Genomic DNA, 26,375 nt, shown 5'->3' with positions numbered 1-26,375 from the left:
CAACACACGTAATCACGAGCATGAGTTCCCCTGTCAGTCGTAATAACGTCGCCGATCGATGTGTAATAAAAGTAAATCCAGTCCAAATGTGGTTTGAAGCCGTAAAAATTGTCCACTTTGTGTGTATTGATTCTGTGCAGTGCAAAAGCGTTTCACAAGCCCCGGTGCCATTTCTCAGGAAAGACACGGGCAGCGTGTTGTGGCGCCCTCTAGTGATTCAATGCGTCCAATTCAATTCAGTCCTGTCGCAGCGTTTTTATCTCAAGCGTTTTTGTGGTGTTTTTTTTGTCAGGTTTTCATCGCATTTTTGCCACTTTTTTATGGCTTTTGTCACATGCATTTTCATCACGTTTCTTGATGCGTTTTAGTCGCATTTTAGTCCGGTTTCCGTCAAGTTTTTGGTCACATTTTTTTTGAGTTTTTGTCAGATATTCGTCACGTTTTTGCTTTTTTGTCGCACTTTATTTTTCCGAGCTCTTAGATCCGGGTAATGCCGAACTGAAGAAAGTGTGCTTGGTTCAGGTGAGGGTTAAGAGATTAATCAAGAAGTCCCACCATCAATCAATTTATTTTTTCAACAAATAATTATTGAATAAGCACCTATGAAGCTTAAATTATGGTCAAAAGAACTCATGTGAACAGACTCATAAAGGTTTTTGTGCCTTTTCAGTTTTTTTTTAATTCATTGTATAAAAGATTGTAGACAATTCAACCTGGATAGACTCAAACAGACAAAAGCAGCGATTAGGAAGATTTATTGACATGTATATCAGTTTTGGCGGTCGACATCGATGTATTTATGTAAGTCAGTATGGATGAACAGCTTGTAGTTAGGGATGCCTTCCCCCGGAGCCTGGACACTGGTGGTGGTATGGAAGACCCATGAAGATGCAGCAGGTAGAAGCCGTGGATGGAAGAGATGGGGTGGAGGTGGGTCGCAGCGCAGCTGGGAAGCGAACGAACCATGATTGCTGGGGCTTAAAAGCGGGGCCGAGGGCGATGATTGGCTGCTATGGAGGTGCGGCTCTTACGCTGATGGCTGAGGTGGAGGTGTGGCCCTCTCGGAAGCGGTCATTGGCTGGAGGTATGTGATGCTGAAAATCGTCTCCCAGGTTGAATTAAGGCCTAGGCTTCATGACAGTGCTTAATTTGATCCCCTGTCTCTCTGTTTTTTAGGGTAAAAGATAACTATTTTACGAGGATCCTGCAATGACACTCTTAGCCTCTGTTGAAAGGCTGTGACTTCATCTGCATACCCCTCGCTTTATGGCAATATAAGTCAGTACATTCGCTCTTACATTTGTTGCAAAAAACAACATGAACACTGCGTTTGACAGCTCCATTTTTCCAATCACCTGCCTCCATCTGGCTCTCGATCGCACGCTCTCCTCATCTTCAAAACATCATCTGTCTCTTCACATGTTTATTGTGGAAACACGTGCTCCCATTTTATTATTGTTATGTAGTGTTAACTTTTATGGCCCAAACTAACAAAACGTTAGTGCTGCTGCATTCGCCCTTTTAAAATTCTCATCGCAATAACGCCATCTAGTGGCATTTTGAATTGTTGATAAATTTGCTCATTGAATCATGCTCTAAGACAATATATCTACTGACAACAATCATTAAGAAAACCCTTGCGATTAAAGTTGAATAAAGTGCTATAAGAAATAACTGTGGACAAGAGATAGGTGCGTTTTCACTGGTAACCGAGGCCTTGTCGACTGAAGTGGCAAAAGACAGGAACGCTAATGCACAGGCAAAGGAACTGCAAAGACAAAAGGGAAAAAATGGGGGGGGGAATTAAAGCAGAAATGTATATTGGAAGAACTTTAAGACATACAGTAATCTCTAAGATATATTCAATCTAAACTAAATTATTTATTACATCTTAAATTAGTAAAGGACCTCTTGGTTGTAAATAATAGTCGCTGTGGTCATACAGTAAGAATGAATGCTAATGATTAAGGGTAAGTAAAAAAGTAACACAGAAAGACTTTACTTGACTTTACTGCATAAAGGCTAAACTTTGTTCTTACACCGAGAGCTGTAAGAACAAAATGTCATTTTTGCCTTTATTTTGTTTGTAAGAAAAAAGTTCTTGCGTCTTATGAAGTATGAACAACTCTTAACATTTTTGAGTGATGATAAAACTGGTTAGACAAAAAAAATAATGTGACCCTTTCTCTATCTAAAATTAGACCTAACACTCAAAAAAAAAGAAATACCAACAGGATATAAACTCTTAGGATTAGGTACAACAAAATAACGAATTACAGCAAAGTAAAAAAAAAAAAGGAAAATTAGTAACTTTTTGAGAGTACTAATCCAACAAAATAGTATTACTCAAGTACATACTACAATGTACTAAACGCTACTTTTAAGGCTCAATTGCTGTGTTGCAGGTGACATCACAGCATTCTAAATATATACTAATATATAGAGGAAAAATTATTTTGTTTTTGAGGAAATTTTCGGTCTTGTACAGAAAGATCATGGTCCCAGTGACTGATATGACATTTTCCTTTTAGCTACGCCTTGTGAAAGTGTAATGCTGTTAATAGAAAAAACTGGCTCCTAAGATGATGTCCGGTGACATCATCTTATTCTATCTGCAACCCAGCGATACCATAGGCATATTATTAATAGACCGTCAAAAATTATTTTGTTTACAACATACTAATTGAGGACAAAACAAATTTTGTTTGATTACTTGAAAAAAATCAGGTATAGTGCCTTTTGGAAGTACAATTGCATCAAAATCCTAAAAAGTCCCATCTGTCATTGCCAACGGTATTTATTATTGCAGCAAGTAGTTTCCCAAGTATTAGCAGCACTTTTGACAAACTTACACAGTAAACAGTCGAGCAATGTCATTATTTTAAAAGAGATTTAATGCTAGTTTGAATCCAGTGCCATGATTTTTAATGAAATGAAGAAAGCCTATATTTTGGCACAATTCAACGAATGCTTTTGAATGCCCCTGCACTGGTTCTGATTATCTTGTGCGGCCTGTTTTATTCTGCTGAATGGTCTTGACTTATTGATCAAATGAAAAATTAACCATCATTTTCGGGCTCAGGAATTATTTGTCTATATTAGTAGGAAACTTTGTAATTTCCAGTGACCTTCTAGCAACTGTACAACACTAAGTAACCTATAGCGAGCGCATGTACCTGGATGATGAACATAGTGACCACGCCGGATCCGGTGCAGCGATAATTGTGAGCAAACCAGTCTCTCAGCTTCACCATGCAGCCCTGGAAACGGCAACAGAAACTCTTCATGTGCAAATAGGCGCACTACAATATGAATGGTGGAGCCAGTGACAATGCGCACCTAATCAGGGCGTCTGTTTGCAGGGGTTTAAATGTTATTCTATCAACTACAGGAGGTCAGAACTCATCATAGCTGTATGTGTTTGTTTAATTTCAAGCATCAGTGATCGGTGGATTTTTACCTCTTCCCAAATCGTGTAGTTGACTCGGTTACATGGATCCGCGGTGCAGCAGGAGATCGGGACATTATCCTCCCAGTCCGCCGGCCCATGGACTCCGCAGCATTTAAACTGAAGGGGGACAACCATGTGGAGACAACATGACTACTACGCATTTACAATAAGCAGTCAATGGTGAAGCTGACGGCGAGCACACACTGATGATCATTGAGGGAACATTTTACGTGTCAAGGGAAGAATGGATTCAGTTAAACTCCAACAAATCCTGGAGGCAATTTAACATCATTTGCAGAAGCACTGAAGTTAAAAAGAGGAGGGGTTCAACAAATGAATAATAGTGCTGAACACAAGTCAAAATCCACAATAAACAATGTTAAAGTGGTGCAGGCTGAAGCTTTTACCAATGATGTTTAGGTCAGGAGAGTGTGAGGCTTTCATGACCAAAACGTCAATGATAATCTGTGAATAGACCTCAAAAATCCCTCAAATTAGGATTATTCACATTAACACACATTTTCTTTCCTTCTGGCATTCTATAACGCTTTCTTTCCTTCTATGATTCTTTCCTTCCTGCCTGCCTGCCTTCCTTCCTTCTTTCCTTTCCTTCCCTTCCTTCTTTCTTTTCTTCTTCCTCAGAAATCCTCTTTCCTTCCTACGTTCTTTCCTTCCTTCTTTCCTTCCTACCTTCTTTCTTTCCTTTCTTCTTTCTTTCCTTCTCTGGTCTTTCTTTCTTTCCTTCCTTATTTTCTTCTTTCTGTCTTTCTTTTTTTCCTTCCTTTCTTTCCTTCATTATTTCCTTCTTTCTGTCCTTCCTTCTTTCTTTCCTTCCTTCGTCTTTTTTTCTTTCCTTTTTGTCCTTTCTTCCTTATTTCTTTCCGTCATTCATTCCTTCCTTCCTTCCTTCCTTCCTTCCTTCCTTCCTTCATTCATTCCTCTTTCCGTCTTTTTTTCCTCCCTTCCTTATTTCCTCCCTTCCTCTTTTCCATTTTTTCCTTCCTTTTTGTCCTTCCTTCCTTTTTCTCTTTCTTTCTTTCCTTCCTACCTTCTTTCCTTCCTTCCTTCTTTCCTCTTTATTTCTTTCCTTTCCTTCCTTCCTTCATTCTTTCATTCTTTCAATCTATACTTCTTTGTTTTGTTTCTTTCCCTGTTTCCTTTGTTCCTTCCTTCTATGAATCCGTCTTTCTTTACTTCTTTCATTCTTTCTTCTGTAGTAGTATCCTTAGGGGGCACGATATGACTGGTAATACAATGTCCTTGTAACGTTTCTGTACTAGCACGTCTTGAATTGAAATGCAGTAAAAATATAAACTTAATACTGCACCAGATGCTGAACAGTGTCAAAGTCATCTATGAGGGTCTTGGTGGCTTCTGGTGTGGCGTCTCTGTAGCTCACAAGACTTTTCGTCAGGTCCTTCTCGAAATAAGTGTGAATCTGGACACAGCATCGGATAGTTGAAGGAAAAGCCTCATCTTTGATGGAGTTTAAAGTCAAATCTTTTGATTGTTGGTACATGGGAGGGAAGCCTGTACATGAACTGTACCTCTCTGCTGTAGACCAGAAACACACAGGCCATGGCCAACTCCACCAACATCAGGATGAACAGCAGCACGAAGAACTGGACGAGAAATTCACAAGATTTCAAAGCGTTGAAGAGAAAGAAGTTAAAGCCCAGTGTTTTCCTATTCCCTTCTTGTCCTGTTAACCACTTAATAAATACTGCGTACAAACTGTGTAGTATACATAAAAGTTCTCTGAAAGCAACTATGTGTTTGTGGTATGATAATTGCTAAAAAAAAAAACTATACATAGGACGACTCACGCTGATGAACATGCAGCGATTCTCCTTGAACCCCGCCAGTACGCCCATGTAGCACACGCAGGTCACGATGGTCCCGGTCACCACCAGAGTGTTGGCCGGGAAGATGGGCCAAAACGACGTGACCAGAGACGCGTACCTCGAATGTATCATCTGGAACTCTCCGAAGGCGACCACGAACGCACCACACAACTGACGCACAGGGAAGACAGTGTGAGATCTTAAAGGAATAGGCCACCGTTTTTATATACTAAGATATGTTCTTACCTAACCTTAGTCGAGTTAATATCTCCCCGTCTGGTCTTTGTCCGTGCGCTCTGCCACGCAAACGGAGCACATACGCAGCCTCTCCCACATGTCACATAGCTCCAAAAAAGCTCAAGATAGAAGCTACCAAGCTCTTCCACGTGTTCCCTATTTAAATAAAGTGTTTTCATGCGAAGTATATTTACACAGAAATGTAAGTATATAGTGTAGTAATGTTTCACAGATTTCCAACTCACCCCGGACGACGACACAGGACTCAGGACCTCGACCATGAGGTAGGAATGCGAGAGCACTTTCCGAAAATACATTTTCTGCTTGTTGTAAAAGGCTCTCTACAAGTCACGCAGCTTCTATTGACGGAAGTGAGCGGGGGGAAGTCTTTAGGAGTTACTGCGCGGACGTTTTGCTCCTCGTATCATTACGCCTCACAATATAGTACCCCTTTTTATCTGCTTATAAAATCGACGTGCTACATTTCTGTGTAAATATACTTCGCATGAAAACACTTCACGTAACTTTATTTAAATAGGGAACACGTGGAAGAGCTTGGTAGCTTCTATCGTGAGCTTTTTTGGAGCTATATGACATGTGGGAGAGGCTGCGTATGTGATCCGTTTGCGTGACAGAGCGCACGGACAAAGACCAGACGGGGATATATTAACTCGACTAAGGTTAGGTAAGAACATATCTTAGTATGTAAAAACGGTGGCCTATTCCTTAAAGTTAAAGTTAAAGAGGAGACTTCCTTCTGATCATCTGAAAAGAAGAGGCAGACACTAGGCTACTCAGTATTTACTCAAGTACTGGTGCTTTTTGCTTCTGCTTGAGCAAAACTCTTTCCACAAATAGATGTAGTATGTGTTACATGTACTTTATTCTTCAGAAAAAATCTTTTTGTACTTTTTTCTGCGATTTAATTTTTTATTTTTTTTTACATCATTTCATGTTTTGTTTCTCATAATTTATGTCACCACTGAATCGTCAATCAGAGTTTTACGCTGAAACAGTTACTCAAGTAGCATTTTTGTAGCATGTCCTTTTTTCTCTTACTTGGGTAATTATTTATTTTAAGGTTTACCGATATCGAATCGCAATTCAGGTTTCGACTACCGCAAAACCCAAACCTCAAGAGGCTGAGGTTTTTTTTCTTTTTCTTTTTCTCTCTGTATGTGGATAGATGACACCAATCAGAAGCTGCAACAGATAAAAGTTTGTCAGATAAAGCAGATTCTAAAGTGTTGGCGCTATATGATTCCAGCCCGGACTTATTTTAGTCACGTGGCTGTCCCCCAGTGGTATTTGAATGCCAGAGAAACTCCTCCAGAAGAGGGCGCTATCCACAAAAAAGCAAATATCTTTGAAAGTAGATTATTTTTTATTGTTTTAGTGTGGGGCAAGAATATTTTGTTTAACTAAAGTCTAAAAGTAACACAACTTCCTCCACTCATCAATATAGCAGTTTATTAATTTAATCGCTTAACCCCTTCACCAAGCGCATTTTCTTCAGCTCAGCTTTACCCAAACCTAAAAGGTGACAGCCAGGCCAGAGCAACACCTCATTTGAAAGCGAAGACCAACAAAACTCCTTTAAACAGATCTTTTTCTTTGCGTTGATGCCGTACTGTACTCACTATTTTGACATTTCCTTTCATTGGTCTTTTGCTGCATTTTTGCCACTTTTCTGCTGCTCTTTTGCGCTGTTTGTCGCTTTTTCTACGCACTTTTTTTGTCACACTTTTGTCACTCTTTTGGCGCTTTTTACAAGAAGATTTGGTTAAAGCCAAACTGGAGAAAATGTGCTCGGATCAGGTGGGGGTTGAACATATCACATATAAAAGTCTCAAAATGAAACACAATATTTGTCAGAAAAATTACTATTAGGTTTGTTGTCAACACAGCGCAGCCCTAATTTACTTGTTATACATTTGCTTATTTGGTCGGGACAGAGCATGTTAATGAACATACATGGGACTCATGCATGTAAACAGAACACTGTCACTCACCCAACAAAGGAAGTTCAGAAATATAAGAAAAGACTTCAGGCAACTGACGCAGGACCGATCCATTTTTGAAGAAACTCTTATAAAGACGTGCAAAATTAGCTTAAAATGTAAAAAGTAGAAGTGACAAAATGTACTTCCAATAGTCCCAGTCCTTACAAACTAATGAAGCAGCTCCTGGCTTCTGTTTATATGTAGGACAGAGCTGTTTGATATGGCAACAATAAGCCACTCCACAGCAGCATCTTCTGACCTATTCACAATATTGTTTATGCCACTTTTTTTTTTCATAGATCTTTATTTGCTTGGGTTATTCAAAATATTATATTATATAATAACTAAAATTAAAGAACTAATAATTAAAAGTAGTAGATGTTAAGCTACCATGCAGTTTGATGGAAGAATTCAGTGATTATATGTTTTATTGTGGCTTCTTGCGATGTGGATACTGCGTCCTCAAAAAACTGCAACAACACGAGGAAAGAATAAAAAGCAATTTGTCAACTTGATTAACCTCTTAACCCCCGCCTTAACCAAGCACACTTTCTCCAGTTCAGCTTTACCCAAATCTAGAGCCTACAGGCCAGTGTAACACCTCATTTGAAGAACTACAAAACTGATCTAAGACTTTTCCTTGTGTTATTGACACTTTTTCAGTGTATTTTTAGGTGCGTTTTCATCACTTTTTTGTTGCTTTTTCACCACTTTTTTGTTGCATTTTCATCACTTTTTTGTTGCGTTTTCATCACTTTTTTGTTGTGTTTTCATCACTTTTTCCACTGTTTTGTTGCATTTTCATCCATTTTTTGTTGCCTGTTTTGTTGCTTCTTCATCCGTTTTGTTGCTTCTTCATCCATTTTTTTCTTTTTTGCTTTTTCATCACTTTTTTGTTGCCTATTTTGTTGCTTTTTCATAAAAAAAATTGCCGGTTTCGACTGTTTTGTTGCGTTTTCATTACTTTTTTGTTGACTGTTTTGTTGCTTTATCATCAATTGTTTATTGCTTCTTCATCCATTTTTTGTTGCTTTTTCATCACTTTTTTGCCACCTGTTTTGTTGCTTTTTCATCACTTTATCGACTGTTTCGTTGCGTTTTCATTACTTTTTTGTCGACTGTTTTGTTGCTTTATCATCAATTGTTTATTGCTTTTTCATCACTTTTTTGTTGCCTATTTAGTTGCTTTTTCATACATTTTTTGCAGTTTTTTTGCGTTTATCACTTTGTTGACTGTTTTGTTGCATTTTCATAATATATTTGTCGACTGTTTTGTTTTTTCATCACTGTTTTGTTGCTTTTTCATCACCTGTTTTGGCGCTCGTTTGATCTTTTTCCCCCCTGTGTATTCAATGTCATTTATGTGTCGTTTTTAATCGCCATTTGGCAGCTTTTTTCAAGGAGCTTTTAGATTTGGGTAAAGTCGAAATGGGAGAAAATGTGCTCGGTTAAGGCGGGGGGTTAAGAGGTTAAATCTTCTGAAACATTTTACAACAGGCCGTGTGTTATTCTCCTCGAAAACCACCAAACCTGCTACTGATAAAACCACAAACGAATCCACCAAACGAGATGATGTAAGAAAACATTTAATTAGGAAAAAAAGGTTCACAGATTTCATTTAAATAATTACCTCGAGGTTGAGCTTTCCATGTTTCAGAGTATTAGAACACATTCAAAAACAGTACAAGCTACGCACACATTGATAAACTTTACATCTAAATGACGACGGCGATTCAAATGAGACAAAATAGTGGTTCGTGAAATTGTCAGAAAATACAGCTTTCAATTATTTTCAGAACAAAGGCTCAATTCCGTTACAAAATGTAAGTGAAAAATAGTTATAAGTGGTACAAGATCAACAGAGATTCATATTAGAAGCTTTTGGCTGATAAGGGTGTGGATATAAAAGTAACATGGCAGTACAGCATCGGATTTGTCTGAAACGAAAGCTACACAGAAAAGGGATTATTTTATAAATGCGGTGATGAGTTGCCATAAATACAGTGCGACGGTATACAAGTTTGGGTCACACAATTCAAAAGGTTTTCTTAGTGGTCTTCGCATGACTTAAAGTGGACATATCATGCATGAATTAAGCTTAAAGGCCCTATACCTGATTTTTTTTATTGCAAACAATGGAAGAGGAAGCTACTATATTAAAATGTTTGTCGTGGTCCAAACTCATTCCTAACTTTCCTAATATATTTGTAGCTTCTAAATTTGTCACAGGGACAAGTCTATAGGCACATTTCACAACTTTCAGGGTCATTTTTCAGGGTCACTTTCACAAAAAAGCTAGAAAAATAGCCTTAAAGTCCAAGAAATTGATACAAATGTTTTGCGTTGTGCGTTTAGATGCACAGAAATATGTCAGATTGCAAAACACTAAAGGACAAAACAAATGTCGTTCCATCTCTAGAAATAAAATCAGTTATAGTGCCTTTAAAAACATTATTTTGATATTTTACCTTTTATAGTTTGAAATAATGTCTATCAAACTTGTGCCTGGAGCTCCCTCTGCTGGTAACGTCGGGAAATACATGGCAGTGAAAACAAGATTTCACTTTAAAGTGCATATGACCGGGTTTAATCCTTTTGTAATTATAAATAAGTTAAATAGATAACATCTGTTCTCAGTAATAATAACAGTATTATTTCAGTGAAGAAGCTATTTAATGTAGAAAAGTAATTTTTAATCAAATGTTTTTGTTTAAGTTAATGACATAGATAGAGGACAAGTTCTATACGTTTGTTGTGTGACGTCACGACTTCCACTTCCGGGTCCTAGCATACCTGCAAATATGCAAGAAAAAAAAAACATTAAAAACTCTTTAATACCACAATCAATATTGCTGAAACTCAACGGAGAGTTACTGAACCTACTTATTTCTCAGACTCATTAGCCAAGAATGCTGCAGCTACTGCTAAAAAAGTTATATTTACTAAAGTCACTACTTCCTGGGTTAGCGTAGCTCCTGCACCGTTAGCATTTTTCTCCGCTATCCCGGAAGTAGCGATTTTGGTAAATATTACTTTTATAGCAGTAGGTAGAGCATTTTTGACTGATGGGCCTGATAAATAGGTATGTTCAGTAACTCTCTGTTGAGTTTCAGAAATATTGATTGTGGTATTAAAGAGTTTTTTGTAGTTTCTCGCACATAAAGGCTATCTTATTTGCGACCCCGGAAGTAGAACGCCACCACTAAACAAACGTATAGGACTCAGTCATTTCTCACTGGCATAACATGGTTGCACAGCAACAGTTTAAATATGTTTACCTCTGTCTATGTCACTTCCTGTCGGTGTCCAATTCGTTTGTTGTCATTGCTCTTCCGGGTCCAACAAAACTTTATTCTTTATTCTGGGATTTAACCTGCTGTAGAGCCGACTACAAGACTCTTTCTAAACATCTGATCACAAAGAAATATTACACTTACTCTGGATTATCAAATCTTTTTCGATACACAATGATGGCTTGTTTTAAATAATATCTTCATTTGGCCTTGGGAAATGCTGAGATATATTATTCTAAATTTATCAGTGGAACATTTTGGACCCGGAAGTAGCTTATGTTTGTGTATGTATAAGGAAGTGAAACCATTTCACAATAAGAATAAGAAGTGAAACAATGAACATCACATAAAACGTCAAACTAAAGAAAACTTAAGAACATTTTTAAAGGCGTTACACCTGATTTCATCATTACAAACAGTGAAAGAGGAAGCCACTACATTTCTCCACAGGGACGAGTTTATAGGCACATTTCACAATGTGCAGGGTCATTGTTACAGAAATGCTCGAAAACTCGCCTGAGAGTTCATGAAAATGATACAAAGACTTGGATGGACAGTGTTTTGTGAGTGTAGTGCCAGGTATAGTGCCTTTAAGTATAATTGCATTAACTATGTTTTTGCCAAAATTGTGTCTAATGCGTCATATGCACTTTAAGCTAATGACGTGTTAGCAAACCCATGGCGTCGTGATGAACACACTTTGAGCGCAGAACTGCTTTGAATGATTCTGGTGATCGATTATGGCTTATAAAAATGTGTAAGAGTTTTATGTTTCATGTGTGAAACCCCAAGAGGATTCCTCAGAGCAGAGTGAATGAAGTGAAAGAATGCTCCACGTAGGTTTTTGGATCATTACAACAACAAAAAAGAAGCTGATTTTGCATGATATGTCTCCTTTAAAAACGTCTTGTGAAGCTAAAGCCTGCGAGGTACATCCAGTGGACAACAGCAGTGAAGGCACTCGCTGAAACAAAAACAAAACACTCCCACAGAAACACGATTTTCCACAATAACATCTGCACTTTGTTCATAATTCCAGTTCATTCACTTCATTTCAAAACCATATTTTTAGCCCAAGTATCGTTTTTTTTTTAAACAGAATGGCCTAATATGTCATGGGCCAAACAATATCATACTTTGGTTGAAGCTACTGTTTTACAAAGGTTAGTTATCAAATTCGCCAAAGTGGTTGCTGACAAATCAAAGATAATTAGAGGTCGACCGATATCAGTTTTTCTAAGGCCGATTTTTGGGGAAGTTGATTGGCTGGATATTTATGGCCAATGTCTTGTCTATAATCCTTTGTGTGATGCTTCTAAACTGTAAAATGTGTCAAGGGCCGACATATTCACATAATAAACTCCTACACATATAAAGTCACTATCACTTTCGGTTCCAGAGATATCGGCCGATACTGTAACATATCGGCCCAATATATCGATTGGCCAGAATACCAGTCGACCTCTAAAAATAATGACGTAAAATGAGCATTGAGTTATACTTTCAGTGTATGGACACGTTTGTACTGATGGCTCATTGAAGTGTTTTTGTTCTTTATTACATTTCTCAATCACATTTCTTTATATGAATGAAAATATGTGGCTTGCGTTTGTAAATCCTGCCTCTGCATTAAATGGATTAACTGCCGAAATAGTGGACGAACTATACGCTACACAAGAGTACTTCACAGTGCTTCGCTGGCTGCTAAAAGGTTTTTGCCAGAATTTGAACTGTATTCAGTTCCACAATCAGGATTCACAGTATACTGTATATATAATAAGCCAAGATTTGACACATTTTCATCGACTACTCGATTCAAAATAAAAATCCATAAATATTCATTAATTATTACCATTAGTTCTCAAGTTCATTATTGCCACTCTTTATAAGTTTGTAAAGGAAATACAATTTTCTAGTACATATTTTTCATTCAATTTATCTAACAAAATATTTAAATTCACCAAATCTAGTTAACTAATCTGTAGTATTTCTCCTGTATTAAAAAAAACTTGCACGGGCTACTTCTCACCAAAAAAAGAAAAGAAAAATATTTTGTTCATAAAAGTCACGTTTCATGTTGTCAGTGCTTGTTAGATTGCCATTATGTTGTATGGCTTAAGTTTGAACTAACACTCGCATTCAAATAGAGCAGCTTTCCATTTCTTCAGTTTTAAAAACACTGAAATCATGTTCACTATTAAATTGGTTGCATGATTACTTTTTGTTTTAATTAGAGCATCAAGTGGTGATGGAGGGATTGATAATGATGAGATTGTGAACCAAATCCCAATCAAACAATACAGTATGTCTCAACCAGTGGCGGCTCCTCATGGGCTACAAGGGAAGCTGAACATCCCAAATTTCACCAAAAAAAATGGCCAAATAAAACTCATGGTCCTATAAGCGCCACTGCAGGTGTCGTAGCATGTTGTGTTTTTATTACTTATTAATTGTCCGTGAGTAAATACTACGCTGACAGAAAAGACAAAGGGAGAGAGGGATATTGTACATCCAATTACACAATGGAGCTCTTTTTTTTTCACTCAAACTGTAAATACGGTTAAAGTGGCGCTAGCACAGTGTTAACTTTGCCCGTTGGGGCTCTGGTCGGAGGCAGGGAAGTTGCAATTGTGGTTTTCTGGCCAGAGACACCGGGGGAGACTAAAGACCCCCCAATCATCCCATTAACACTTGTATTACCCCCAGAGGGATTACGGAGAGGATTTATTGAAGTAAACAACTTACTTAATGTGATAATAAACCCACTAGACTGTGTTAAATGTGGCAATGTCAGTGGTTAATCAGGTTTGTGGTTTCCAGTGTGGTCTTCCATGTCGCTGTCCTCTCACATGCCAGAAGCTCTGTTGAGAATCCTATTGAAGCTCTGCTTTTAGAAAGCAGTCTCTGAGTGGCTAACTGTGAAGCAGAGCTTCAAAGCAGGGAGCGATGTAAACACCCACCAGCTGAAAGGTGACGCTATGACTGACAGCTCCTGCTCCTCCTGATGCTCCTGGTCTGTGTCTTTTGCATTAGCTGCGGTCACTGCGACGCTACTAGAGGAAAACTGATCCTGATGAGACCAGCATGACAGATTCTGATTGCACAGGCTTGTTTTGAGTTTGGCAGCAGTGGCAAAAGTGAGCTCCCTGCCCAGACTGACACCCTTGTATATAAAATATATAGAGGGTATCATTCTGGATGCAAGGCTAGCTTTGTGCTGCTACTGTACTGCTATGTGCCACATACATCATGGCCTGGTTCCTTTGTTTAGTCCTAATGTGGTCTGGTTTGCTTCAAGTTTAGTATTGTTATAGTTTAAACCCTGTTTGCGTTGTAGCTGCTGTTTGGACATGGTTTTGTTGCTGATGTAGCAATATCACATTTTCACCTAAATATTAGGCCCAATTCAAATGTTTCAATTCTAATATTTTGATTTTAACATGTCAACCTAGTCAAAAGTCTAAATAAATCCTGTTTGCCCAAAAGGCTGTGTGTACAGGTTTCTGCAGGGCCAAGATATTGAATAGAAAATATTTTGAGCTTCCCGTTTCAAAGACCAGAAGCCGCCACTGGTCTCAACATTTGTGGACATAGGGGGTCATTTACCAAGTGTTGGCTCATGTGCAAAGCGAGTAGCACGTGCAAAAGTGGACTCATTTATCCATTTTTTACTCACGCAGCATAGTCTTGTTTTCATATCAGATTTGTGGGCCTGATACTGTACTACAGGCAACAACAGACTTAATTTTTCAGCTTGCACCCGCTATTTAGTACCTGCCTTGATAAATGACCCCCTCAATGTTTGGAGATGTCTTTAAAAGCGCGATTATCGGCCTCCGCCCTTCGTCTAAACTTCTGACAGAACTGACAAACAGTAGATAGACGCGCTCCTCCGACTGTGCCCCCGATGAATCCACTGTCGTCTGGTGCTGTGTGAAATACCACGGTGTCGGTGAGTCGCGATCAATAGAACCGTTTGCGCTTGTTTTCCTTCCAGCGTCCGTACACGATGAAGCCGACCACGCCCAGCACGCCGAGGCCCATCACAGAGAAAATGGCCGTGATGATGATCTGCACTGTACCCATGCCCTCTGGCGGGACGTCAACTGCACAGACGGGACAATTAAAGGCGTCATTTGATTATAAAAGTGTGTGTGAAGACATGGAAATGGCTCAGCAGTAGAGCCTTCACCCACAACCCGACAAAAGCTTGACCCAGATCTGACCAGAACCTGGGAAAGACTCCTTGTCCTACAATTAAATAAAACGACTGAGTGTCTAACCTATTTAGCCGACAGACATGATTAGTCAGAAAATATAAATGTACCAGAGGTTCTTGACGGTACAATCCTCTTGTTTGTATTTTACCATTTGTAAACATTACAGTTTCAAAAAACGTATAGTCATCGGGCAGAGATTAAATTAATTGTAAATTCTTCATAATTTAAAAAATGTTTTGCTTTGACGGAAAATCTTGAAGGTCGTCTGTCATTTTGACAGATGGAAAATCAGGCTGTAAGGAGAGGACAGAGGAGGAGAGAGGAGGAGAGAGGAAGAGAGAGGAAGAGAGAGGAAGAGAGAGGAAGAGAGAGGAAGAGAGAGGAAGAGAGAGGAAGAGAGAGGAAGAGAGAGGAAGAGAGAGGAAGAGTGAGGAAGAGAGAGGAAGAGAGAGGAAGAGTGAGGAAGAGAGAGGAAGAGTGAGGAAGAGTGAGGAAGAGAGAGGAAGAGAGAGGAAGAGTGAGGAAGAGAGAGGAAGAGTGAGGAAGAGAGAGGAAGAGAGAGGAAGAGTGAGGAAGAGAGAGGAAGAGTGAGGAAGAGAGAGGAAGAGAGAGGAAGAGTGAGGAAGAGAGAGGAAGAGAGAGGAAGAGTGAGGAAGAGTGAGGAAGAGAGAGGAAGAGAGAGGAAGAGAGAGGAAGAGAGAGGAAGAGAGAGGAAGAGAGAGGAAGAGAGAGGAAGAGTGAGGAAGAGAGAGGAAGAGTGAGGAAGAGTGAGGAAGAGAGAGGAAGAGTGAGGAAGAGAGAGGAAGAGTGAGGAAGAGAGAGGAAGAGAGAGGAAGAGTGAGGAAGAGAGAGGAAGAGAGAGGAAGAGAGAGGAAGAGTGAGGAAGAGTGAGGAAGAGTGAGGAAGAGTGAGGAAGAGTGAGGAAGAGTGAGGAAGAGTGAGGAAGAGTGAGGAAGAGTGCGGAAGAGTGAGGAAGAGAGAGGAAGAGAGAGGAAGAGAGAGGAAGAGAGAGGAAGAGAGAGGAAGAGAGAGGAAGAGAGAGGAAGAGTGAGGAAGAGTGAGGAAGAGAGAGGAAGAGTGAGGAAGAGAGAGGAAGAGAGAGGAAGAGAGAGGAAGAGTGAGGAAGAGTGAGGAAGAGTGAGGAAGAGTGAGGAAGAGAGAGGAAGAGTGAGGAAGAGTGAGGAAGAGTGAGGAAGAGTGAGGAAGAGAGAGGAAGAGAGAGGAAGAGTGAGGAAGAGAGAGGAAGAGTGAGGAAGAGTGAGGAAGAGAGAGGAAGAGAGAGGAAGAGAGAGGAAGAGTGAGGAAGAGAGAGGAAGAGTGAGGAAGAGTGAGGAAGAGAGAGGAAGAGAGAGGAAGAGAGAGGAAGAGTGAGGAAGAGTGAGGAAGAGAGAGGAAGAGAGAGGAAGAGTGAGGAAGAGTGAGGAAGAGAGAGGAAGAGAGAGGAAGAGAGAGGAAGAGTGAGGAAGAGAGAGGAAGAGTGAGGAAGAGTGAGGAAGAGAGAGGAAGAGAGAGGAAGAGAGAGGAAGAGAGAGGAAGAGTGAGGAAGAGAGAGGAAGAGTGAGGAAGAGAGAGGAAGAGTGAGGAAGAGTGAGGAAGAGAGAGGAAGAGTGAGGAAGAGTGAGGAAGAGAGAGGAAGAGTGAGGAAGAGAGAGGAAGAGAGAGGAAGAGAGAGGAAGAGTGAGGAAGAGTGAGGAAGAGAGAGGAAGAGTGAGGAAGAGTGAGGAAGAGTGAGGAAGAGTGAGGAAGAGAGAGGAAGAGAGAGGAAGAGTGAGGAAGAGAGAGGAAGAGTGAGGAAGAGTGAGGAAGAGAGAGGAAGAGAGAGGAAGAGAGAGGAAGAGTGAGGAAGAGAGAGGAAGAGTGAGGAAGAGTGAGGAAGAGAGAGGAAGAGAGAGGAAGAGAGAGGAAGAGAGAGGAAGAGAGAGGAAGAGAGAGGAAGAGTGAGGAAGAGTGAGGAAGAGAGAGGAAGAGAGAGGAAGAGTGAGGAAGAGTGAGGAAGAGAGAGGAAGAGAGAGGAAGAGAGAGGAAGAGTGAGGAAGAGAGAGGAAGAGTGAGGAAGAGTGAGGAAGAGAGAGGAAGAGAGAGGAAGAGAGAGGAAGAGTGAGGAAGAGAGAGGAAGAGTGAGGAAGAGAGAGGAAGAGTGAGGAAGAGTGAGGAAGAGAGAGGAAGAGAGAGGAAGAGTGAGGAAGAGTGAGGAAGAGAGAAAGAGAGAAAGAAAGAAAGAAAGAAAGAAAGAAAGAAAAGAGTAAGACGAAGGAAAAGAAGAAGGTAGAAGAAGGAAGAGGAAGGAAGAAGGTAGAAGGAAGACGTTAGAAAGAAGAAGGTAGAAGAAGGCAGCAGGCAAAAGAAGAAGGTTGAAGGTAGAAGAAAGAAGGTAGAAGGAAGAAGAAAGAAGGAAGAAGAAGGTAGAAGGAAGAAGAAGGTAGAAGGAAGAAGAAAGAAGGTAGAAGGAAGAAGAAGGTAGAAGGAAGAAGAAGGTAGAAGGTAGAAGAAGGTAGAAAGAAGAAGGTAGAAGGTAGAAGAAGGTAGAAGGAAGAAGGTAGAAGGTAGAAGAAAGAAGGTAGAAGGAAGAAGATGAAGGTAGAAGGAAGAAGATGAAGGTAGAAGAAAGAAGAAGAAGGTAGAAGGAAGAAGAAGGTGTAGTGCAGACTTCAAAGAAGTACGATGGGACGTGCTGAATATTGCCCCGTTCGCATACTGCGTTTCTTACATATTAATTTGAAATTGAGGAAATAATTAGCTCCAAATTTCCATTGGTAATAATGAAATATGAACCTGAATATTGACGAGCAGATGATGCTCTGAAGAAGCCGTCCTCCTATGAGTATTTTATGCAAGAGTTGTAACACATTTTCTTTGTGTTCCATGACTCTGTTCAGTTTAGTTGCATTTATTCTGCAATCTTACATGTTTTTTCCAAACCTAATGGCAGATGAATTAATAACGGATAAAAATAACTCATGACAGATTTTTTACGATCCTATCCATCTAATCAAAGAAATTATCCCTGCCAATTATTCAGTAGTTGGTCATTGTCATATAAATACTACACAATTTTCTTATAGCGAAACATAACCCGAATGACTTGGCATTATTGACGTGAGAATTGATCTCACCGAGCAGAGAAGAGAAAAGTGTACCATGAAACTGCTCCATGTTGTCGACTCTGGGCAGCAGCACCTCCTCCTCCTCTTCCTGTCCCTCCCCCTCGTCCCGCTCCACTGTCAGCTGGAACACCTTCAGGGAGATCAGGTCGTGGTTGTCTGCAACACAAAGAGGATTTTCAAAGACAGCCTCGATGTAGTTTGTGGATGTGGATAGTGATGTCACGATTTCAAATTTTCAGTCACTATTATTGAAAATATTGCGATTTCACGGTTCCTAATGAAAGGACACAACTGAAATTTTTAGTTTTTGTATTCAAAATGCTACAACGCTTTGGTTGTCTTTTAGATACCACAAGAGGTCCCACACGGCTGAATTCAAAAATTTTTTGGGGTGTATGCAACTCTGCAGTAGTTTCTGCGGCCTGTATGTCGGTGTGAGACATTTCAGTGGTAAAGCTTCTAATATTCTTACAGTTAACCTACAGTGTCCTTTTGTAATTGTGGGAATCGTAAAACTGGTTAATCTTGACATCCCTAGGTGTGGATTAGAAGTCGACCGATATGGGCTTTTCGCCGATGCGCACAGCCGATATTTTGGCCCGATTTTTCCAAATGTCTGGTCTATAATCCTGTAAAAAACAAATGCTTGGCCACTCCAGCAGTTGCCGATTTTATTTTATTAATTTAGGTTATTCAATCATAATTTCTGTCCCAGCTTTGATTAGCCACCGTTAGCATTAGCATGCTGCTAGCAGCTAGCTTTAGCATAACGTTGCTAGCCGTGGCATTTTGCGCGGTGATCAAAAATACAATTGAGGAGGTTAAAACTAACTCAGCTATTGAATTCTCCAGGTTCTGTACTTGACATACAGCATGTCCATATTAACAGAGATTGAAAGGAATAGGCCACCGATGTTAGCGCAGTAAAGTCAAAGGGCGTCTACGGTATTATTACGCCCTACAATATAATACCCCTTTATATCCACTTAGAAAGGCAAGGCAAGTTTATTTGTAGAGCACAATTCATACAAAAGGCAATTCAAAGTGCTTTCACAGTTGCATAAATATAAGAAAACAAATACAATCAATAAAAATATCAACATAGAATTAATTAATTACAGTAAGAGGCAAGAGTGTAGATAAAATACTTTCAGTTATATGCATTTTTACGTTGTTTTGACTCGCTCTGTCTTGAGCACTATTTCGCTCTGTCTTGAGTCTTGAGCAGAGAAAATCGTTTCATTTTCTGAGACTATACTTGGGTCGTGTAAACGCTCACATAACCATATTTAAATAGGGAAAACGTGGATGAGCTTGGTCGCTTCTAACTCCACCCCCGTTTGGGTCCATAGAGGAGAGGCTAAATGCTAACAACATGTTCAGTGTTTTTGTGTGACTGAGCACACGCGTAAAGACCAGACAGTTACGCATCAACTTGTCTAAGCTCAGGTAAGAACATATCTCGGTATGGAAAAGCAGTGGCCTGTTCCTTTAACACACTTGTAGCTAACGAAGTTTCATTGTGGCCTAGGAAGTTGCGGGAAAACAGGCAGTCCAGCCTCCATCACTTTCGGTCCCGGAGATATCAGCTTTTATCGGCGCTACATAGGCCAATAGCTGATGAAAATCCCCAAACATCGTCCGGCCGATATATCGGTCGACCTCTAGTGTGGATGGTAGGGATGCAGCATTCTCACTATAATTTGCGTTGACACCGTAATGATAAGATCTATACTTCAACTTTTAAACTGTGTTTTCCCAAATACAAGGTTATAATATAAACATTTCTCTCTAACCTGTCAGGTCTCCAGTGGCAGAGGAGGCCCCGAGGTAATATCCCTGCGGCATCCTCAGCCCTGAGATCGAGGCACAGTCTTTGTACGCATTTTTCCCATCAACATCGATCATCAACTGCAAAACACATTTAAAATGAGTGCTAAAAAGTATGGAAAGTCTGTTGCACAGCGAGTGACGTGTGTGCAAATACCGTGAGCTGATTGTTGGTGTATCTCAGCAGGAGGAAGGAGTCGTGCACCGAGTTGCGGACCATCGCGGTGCAGCCCCCGAGTTCCGTGGAGCGGCCGTCTTTGTCGTGGTCGTACTCCAGAGTGCCATTGCCCAGCATCACAGAGATGTACGGAAACGACCTCTGAGGAGAAAAAAACAATTGTGATCCTACGTTGCGCAGAATACAGGCTTTAGACTTAGAATTTTGTGTTTGCACTTAAACTTAAAATAGGGCAGTGGTCCTCAAACTGTAGTAGTTCTAGTCTTTCATTAAGTTACAGTTTATCCTCAATTGAGTAATTCCATGTTTTAGTCCAGTGTAGATCGGACTTTGCCCTAGTTTTAGACCTCATACACTCCTTTTATAAGGCTCCGGTTTAAATCTTACTTTGTGTGAAAAACTTTGAGGACCACTGGGGGAAAAATGTACATGAATGGAAAACAGGTAAATAATAAAGTAATTCACCCGTGATTTCTGTGCACACGAGACACCATTGTTACCAGAAGGTGAAGGGACAATGGAGTGACATAAAGGATCAGGCATAACATGAGAAACAGCACCGTGTGTGACCGCCAGACACCATGTAACCATCTGTGCATCAGCTCACAGTGCTGGACACAACTACCTAGACCTTTACGTCACCTGACGTTTCACCCTTTCTGACCACGCCAGACTGGGATCGCCCCACAAAAGCTATGGGGGTAAGAAAAACAATATTTACTGCTTCAAGAGTCAACAGTGGGTACTCTGCCAAGACAGTAGGGGGCAGCATTGTGCATCATAGTAATCAGTCCATTTTATTATGAAGAAAAATATTGCGATTTTACGATTATGCACAATTATCAAAAAATGACAATACTGTCATATGTACATATTTATTGAAACTTTATTGAACATACAGTCTATCTTTTATTGTTTTGCTTTGGCTCTATAATGTAAAAAACAGGCCTAAAAAAATAATGATTTTAAAACCATAAATTGGCAAAGATGAACTAATAGATATTCTCTCTCTGAGTTCCTAAACAAGTGAACCAATCATCTGATTTTTATGTCGCACAGTTTCACTTTCATTTTCACCGTGACATAACAAACACAGCTGCAGATGGTTATTTTGGGACTCTTCTCTTGGCAACGTTATGCAGCTATGTGATAACATATAGGACCTGCTCTCTGCACATTGGATTATTATTTTTGGACAGAGCTTCTTCAGTCTTTACCGATGAGTGGCACCGTTTAGCGCAAATACGCTACGGCGACGCCACTTTACTGTGGGTCCTACAGTTCTTACGGTTAACCCACTGATAATAGTAAAACCGGTTAATCTTGACATCCCTAATTGTCACCATAAGACTTTTGTAAATGCAGCATCGGCAAAAAAGAAAAAATAGGCCACATGCCCGGTTCGTATCCAAATATTGTTGCACTTAAATTGCATGTTTACAAATCGAGAAAACAGAATTAAGAATCTAAATCAGTGCACTAATTCTTTGGGTCGTCTGTCAACTAAATTCCATCTCAATCTGAGCTTCCAGCCAAAACACTCATCGAAGTAACAGTTGAGTGAAGCTTAAAGCTGCACTATGCAACTTTTTAAGTGAAAAACAAAATGAATGTGTATATTTGACCTTGCAATGACTCAGTGACTTTATGGGTGCATCATGGCACCTTTGCTTTCCCTCACAGTGGTGTCTATAATGCTCCAGAATCAATTGTTTTGGGGTTTCTGGACAGTTTCTGGTATGAACCCATAAAAACAACTGATGAGTGTCATAAAGACCACTAAGAGGGAAAGCAAAGGGGCCATGCTGCACCCATGAAGCCACCGAGTCACTTTACTTAAAACGTTGCATAGTGCACCTTTAAAATTTGAGATTTCTAAAGATTTTCCCCAAAAAATTAGTGCCCTGCAGAAACTCCTCACTTTGCCGGTTAGCGGTCATAATGCTATGCCTGATCGATGAAATTTACACTAATAAAAGGGAAAATGGGGGGGGGCTCATGTGTTAGTTAGAATCGGTCAATAAACTGAAAGGAGGAGAAACAAAAAAATAAGATGAGACACGGAACATGCGTTTGTATTTGACCATGTATCAGTGATTCTACCTGCGCCCCAATCTGAAGCTTCTGCTCAAAAAACAACGGTAGGTAAGAGAAGATAGATACATATTTTTAACAATAGTTAGAATACAGAGAGAAAAATGTGGGAGTAGGAGACGGCTGGCGGGACTTACGTCATGTTGCTTCTCGGCGTTCGGGTACGTATCCACAAAAATGGCAAGGCCCGTGAATTTGTTTATGCTTCCGAACACTGGACCTTCAAAATAAAACAAACAAATGACTACGAGAAATGTGAGTAGTAGTGCCACTTCAACCACTTCCTGTTTAAATGTGTCGTTGCTTTACTGCCGGCTTTCGCTTTAGTCTGTTGTGGCTTCAGTCGATGGTTTAGCTCTTGTTGTGGATTGCGGTTCTTATCTACAATCTACTTCCTGCTGAAATGTAGAGCAAAAGCCTTTGATCTCTGTATTCAGTGGATAAGAAAGTAAACCAAGCGAACTCAAACTCAACCGTCACAATACCACCTGGTTCATTGTCATTGTTAATGCCTCGTTACAATCTCTATAATGTGTTTATTGAAGATATTCCTTTTTTCCATCCGCCTACCGTTCAGCATGCGGTCCTTTGTCAACCAGATTGCCAAACCATCGCCGTTGAAATTCTTCTTTCCTTGTCCATGGATTTTAAATTGCGCCTTTAGCTCCCAGTCGCTCAGGTGAAAAGGCTGAAGAAATGAAGATGAAGACAATCTGGTTATTAGGATGAAGGATGGATTCATTGTGGGTATGCACTATGCCAAGTACTGTATGACGAAAACCGGTCTTACAGCAAAGGAAAGCCGGAAAACTAAGCATGAGTGCGTACAGTAGATTGCACAACATTTCAAATATTTTGTCACGGATGCTTACGATTCGGCTCCACACTGCCCCCTGTCTGCTCTGCGAGTCTGGAGTCAGGCGGATGTAGTCGGGCGTGATCACTGCTGTGCCCATGAGGTCCCACTGAGACGAGCTGGAGAAACCTAAACCTGCAGAGTAAAAATAGAACAAGGAGATGACTGAGTTCACGTGAGTCAACAGGGAAAGATGAATGCTTAGCGCTAAAGTGTAGACTCTCAAGAACTGCAAGGGTATTTTATTAGAGGACGTCTATCATTAAAGTGATAGTCTGTAAGTTTGCATGGTGAGGAGAAGGAGGGTGAAAGTAATCAAATTCCTCCCCTCTTTAACCAGAAAGCCCTTCTTAGTTTGCAAAATGAGGAAAACAAAAGCAGAATATTCAAAAGTAAACGATCAAAGCTTTTCCCCCCCCTCCTGATTGGACCTGACAGGCTGTTTCACAGGAAAAGCTCGTCTCATTGGTCAACACAGGAGGATACTAGACTCTGATTAGTTGCTGAGATCCGGGAAGGAGGGACTTTATAAAAAAATTATGTATATATATTATTACTAACTTAACATCAAAATGCACAACCAGGTGGTGGATTTTGCACATTTGATATAATTTGTAGAACATCACTTTAAAGGGGGGGTATTATGCAAAATCGACTTTTTCGAGCTTTACATCATGTTATTATGTCACTCCCTCATTAAAAACATGCCTGAAGTGTTGCCTTGGCACATTCACGTATTTTTGAGTAATCTGTAAAAACTCTGATGGCAGCCATTTTAGGGATAGGTTTGCCTGAGTCCTCCTAGGAACGCCCCCACCTCCTGGAGACGCCTCCGAGCTTTCATCACCAGCCGAGTAACCAACCACTGCTCCTCAGCAGAACCCCCTCCCCACTGATGCCACAGACAGCGTGTGGAGGGAGCGTGTCGGAAAGGGTCAGAGGTTCTTAAAGAGACAGAGGCCTATTTCAAGACATTCACTACAGCCATTTTGAGAGAGCAATTTTATACAAGCAGTTATTCTAATTTACTGCATTTACAGACCAACAGAAGGTTTCGTCATCATCGTAATGTGCTATTGACTGGTGCTATGTGATTGAAAAAAGCATAATACCCCCTCTTTAAGGTACACTATATTGTCCCCGTAGGGAACGTTGTCCTCTGCATTAGACCCATACTCCGATGCCGCTGGGGCAACCAGTAAGGAGGCGTGGGCGACCACAGGGCAGCGCCCGGGGACCCATCTCAGATGTGGGGCCAGGCTTTTTAGTGGCAGGGGAAACCGGAGTACCCGGAGAAAGCTTACACAGACTTGGGGATAACATGCAAACTCCACACAGAAAGGCCCCATCCTGGAACTGAACCTGGGACCTTCTAGCTGTGAAGCACAAGCGCTAAATGCTCATTTGAATTTCTGTTTATTAGTCAAAAGATGTCGGCTGAGCCTTCCCATACAGCAGCCCTCACTGAAGCACTGCTTTGTACAAATAGTGTTGTTCGACTATTTCCAGTAGTCTTGGAGTAAAGGTGTTCAGATCTCCGATATGTGCTGCCAAAAGTAGCTCTCAAAAGCATCAATTCAGACTTGGTGCACCGCCACCGCTGTGGGACATTTGTTGGGTGCAGTAAAATAAATCAAATCCCTGGAAATACTGTATGCATATCTTATCTCTTATGTTATTTGGTGGGGACAGTGCACGCCAATGAACACACCACACTGGCCTGTTGTACATGTTTTAGACTATAGTCTGGAGTTTCAAAGCATAATATTAATCCTTTTTTTTTTTCAATTTAAAAGCTATTAATGATTAGTAATATCGTGCCACAACAATCTCATACAATATATATTTTCCTCAGGCATTTACTGCATGTGTATTTTCATAAAATTACGCATGAAGACACTACAATGAAAAATTCTATTATAATACGTAACTACATTATCGTTATATTTTTTTGTTTTAAATAGACAAAAACTGTCCATCACGGAACATTTTTAAAACATTGACACCTTTGATTTCTCGTATTGTGAAATTACCCGAAGTATGCGCAAAGTTCCGGGTGGTTAATCATTGTCTTAAATAACTAATACAGAAATCTGTGCGCAGTAATCGGAAACATGTGACACTATCTGGGACAACGCAGCGGATCTGTGGCGTAAAAGCGCACAAAGGTAATTTATCCCGAGTGTTACATTTCAGGTGGGTGCAGTGAACTCACCTCGGTAAGGCTTAACCAGAGAATATTCCCGTTTCATAAACTCCTCCAGCTCCGGATCGTCCGCTAACGACGGTCCGGACACTACACAGACGGTAATAAACAAATATGTACATTTACGAAGTATTCCTATGGATAACATGTTGTTTAAAGGCTGAAAACTTCGAAGTCGATTCATAAAGGAGACGGAGGCGACCATCTTTGCGGCTCCAGGCGGGTCATGTGACTTCCGGTGGGATCTTTCAAAATAAAAGTCCTCGGGTGGGAAGAAGGAAAAGGCGAGAGGTGAAACTTGACTGTTCTTCGTTTTTAAACATGTTTAATGTTAGTTCTGATCGCATGCATTCTCTTTATGGGTTTCTTAAACGCGTGTTCTTGCGCAAAACACCCCACCTTGCCTGTGTGAATGGTGCACTGGTTATCAAATTGGGTGTTTTTCTGGTTCGGAGCCAGTTCAGACACAATTTTAGACCCTTAGTCTTGGTTCTATCTTGATCAGGGCCTGCTGGTACGTAAAGGTAAAATATTTAATGTATTGATGTTATACATTTGAGTGGTTGGTGGTGGTCAGATTGGTGATGGTGAATGGTGGTCTTCTGTAAGTCTACCCAGTGCCGTGTCCGTACACTTTTTTTTTTTTGCTGGGGTGGCACAAGGACCGGGTTTTGAAGCACTTTTTGAAGACTTTTTATCTTTTTTTTCTTCTTTTTTTTTTGGCTAAGTGATACACAATGCACAGTGTGAGGAATACCAAATTAACAATTTTTGGATATATTAGATTTTTTGGTTTAATTGGAGTTAATTTTAAAGGGACTAGATGCAAATTGGTCATTTTATACTCACTGACTGCCACCTCAGGTCATATGCATCACAGCACCTTCTATATTAATCTCATGTATGACGGCACTTCGGACCCGAAGTAACAACTTTTGAGTGACAGTGCAGGATTTTAGAGGCAGTTGTGGTGAACAGGTCTGGGCTCATTCTACACATTAGGACATGGCTGGAACATGTAGGGGAGGAAAATACTTTACTGTCCAACCAACCAAAAAT

General features: G+C 40.3%; 2 protein-coding genes across 3 annotated transcripts; both read right to left on the bottom strand.

Moving 5' to 3' along the window:
* Nucleotides 1-1,639: 1,639 nt before the first annotated feature.
* Nucleotides 1,640-7,607, bottom strand: LOC306962735 (leukocyte surface antigen CD53-like; the record flags this gene model as incomplete). The annotated part of the gene is made up of 7 exons (XM_079555996.1): nt 1,640-1,768; nt 3,177-3,260; nt 3,461-3,568; nt 4,779-4,889; nt 4,999-5,073; nt 5,278-5,466; nt 7,545-7,607. 7 exons carry the CDS (start codon nt 7,605-7,607, stop codon nt 1,700-1,702), a joined length of 699 nt encoding a protein of 232 aa, XP_079412122.1. The 3' UTR covers nt 1,640-1,699.
* Nucleotides 7,608-14,498: 6,891 nt separating this feature from the next.
* LOC306972052 (VIP36-like protein) lies at nt 14,499-25,529 on the bottom strand. Of its 2 annotated transcripts, XM_079568497.1 has the most exons (9): nt 25,326-25,529; nt 23,127-23,245; nt 22,825-22,942; nt 22,392-22,474; nt 22,264-22,284; nt 20,140-20,301; nt 19,949-20,063; nt 18,186-18,308; nt 14,499-14,934 (listed from the first exon to the last, which is right to left on the bottom strand). In XM_079568497.1, exons 1-9 carry the CDS (start codon nt 25,519-25,521, stop codon nt 14,792-14,794), a joined length of 1,080 nt encoding a protein of 359 aa, XP_079424623.1. In that variant the 5' UTR covers nt 25,522-25,529; the 3' UTR covers nt 14,499-14,791. The 2 variants fall into 2 exon arrangements, with proteins under 2 accessions (XP_079424623.1, XP_079424624.1); XM_079568498.1 differs by lacking the exon at nt 22,264-22,284.
* Between the last annotated feature and the right edge of the window lie 846 nt (nt 25,530-26,375).

The sequence above is a fragment of the Gobius niger genome (assembly GCF_951799975.1).
Source record: "Gobius niger genome assembly, chromosome: 1".
In the NCBI taxonomy this organism is placed as follows: Eukaryota; Metazoa; Chordata; class Actinopteri; order Gobiiformes; family Gobiidae; genus Gobius; species Gobius niger.
This window is presented reverse-complemented; position numbering and strand designations above follow the sequence as displayed.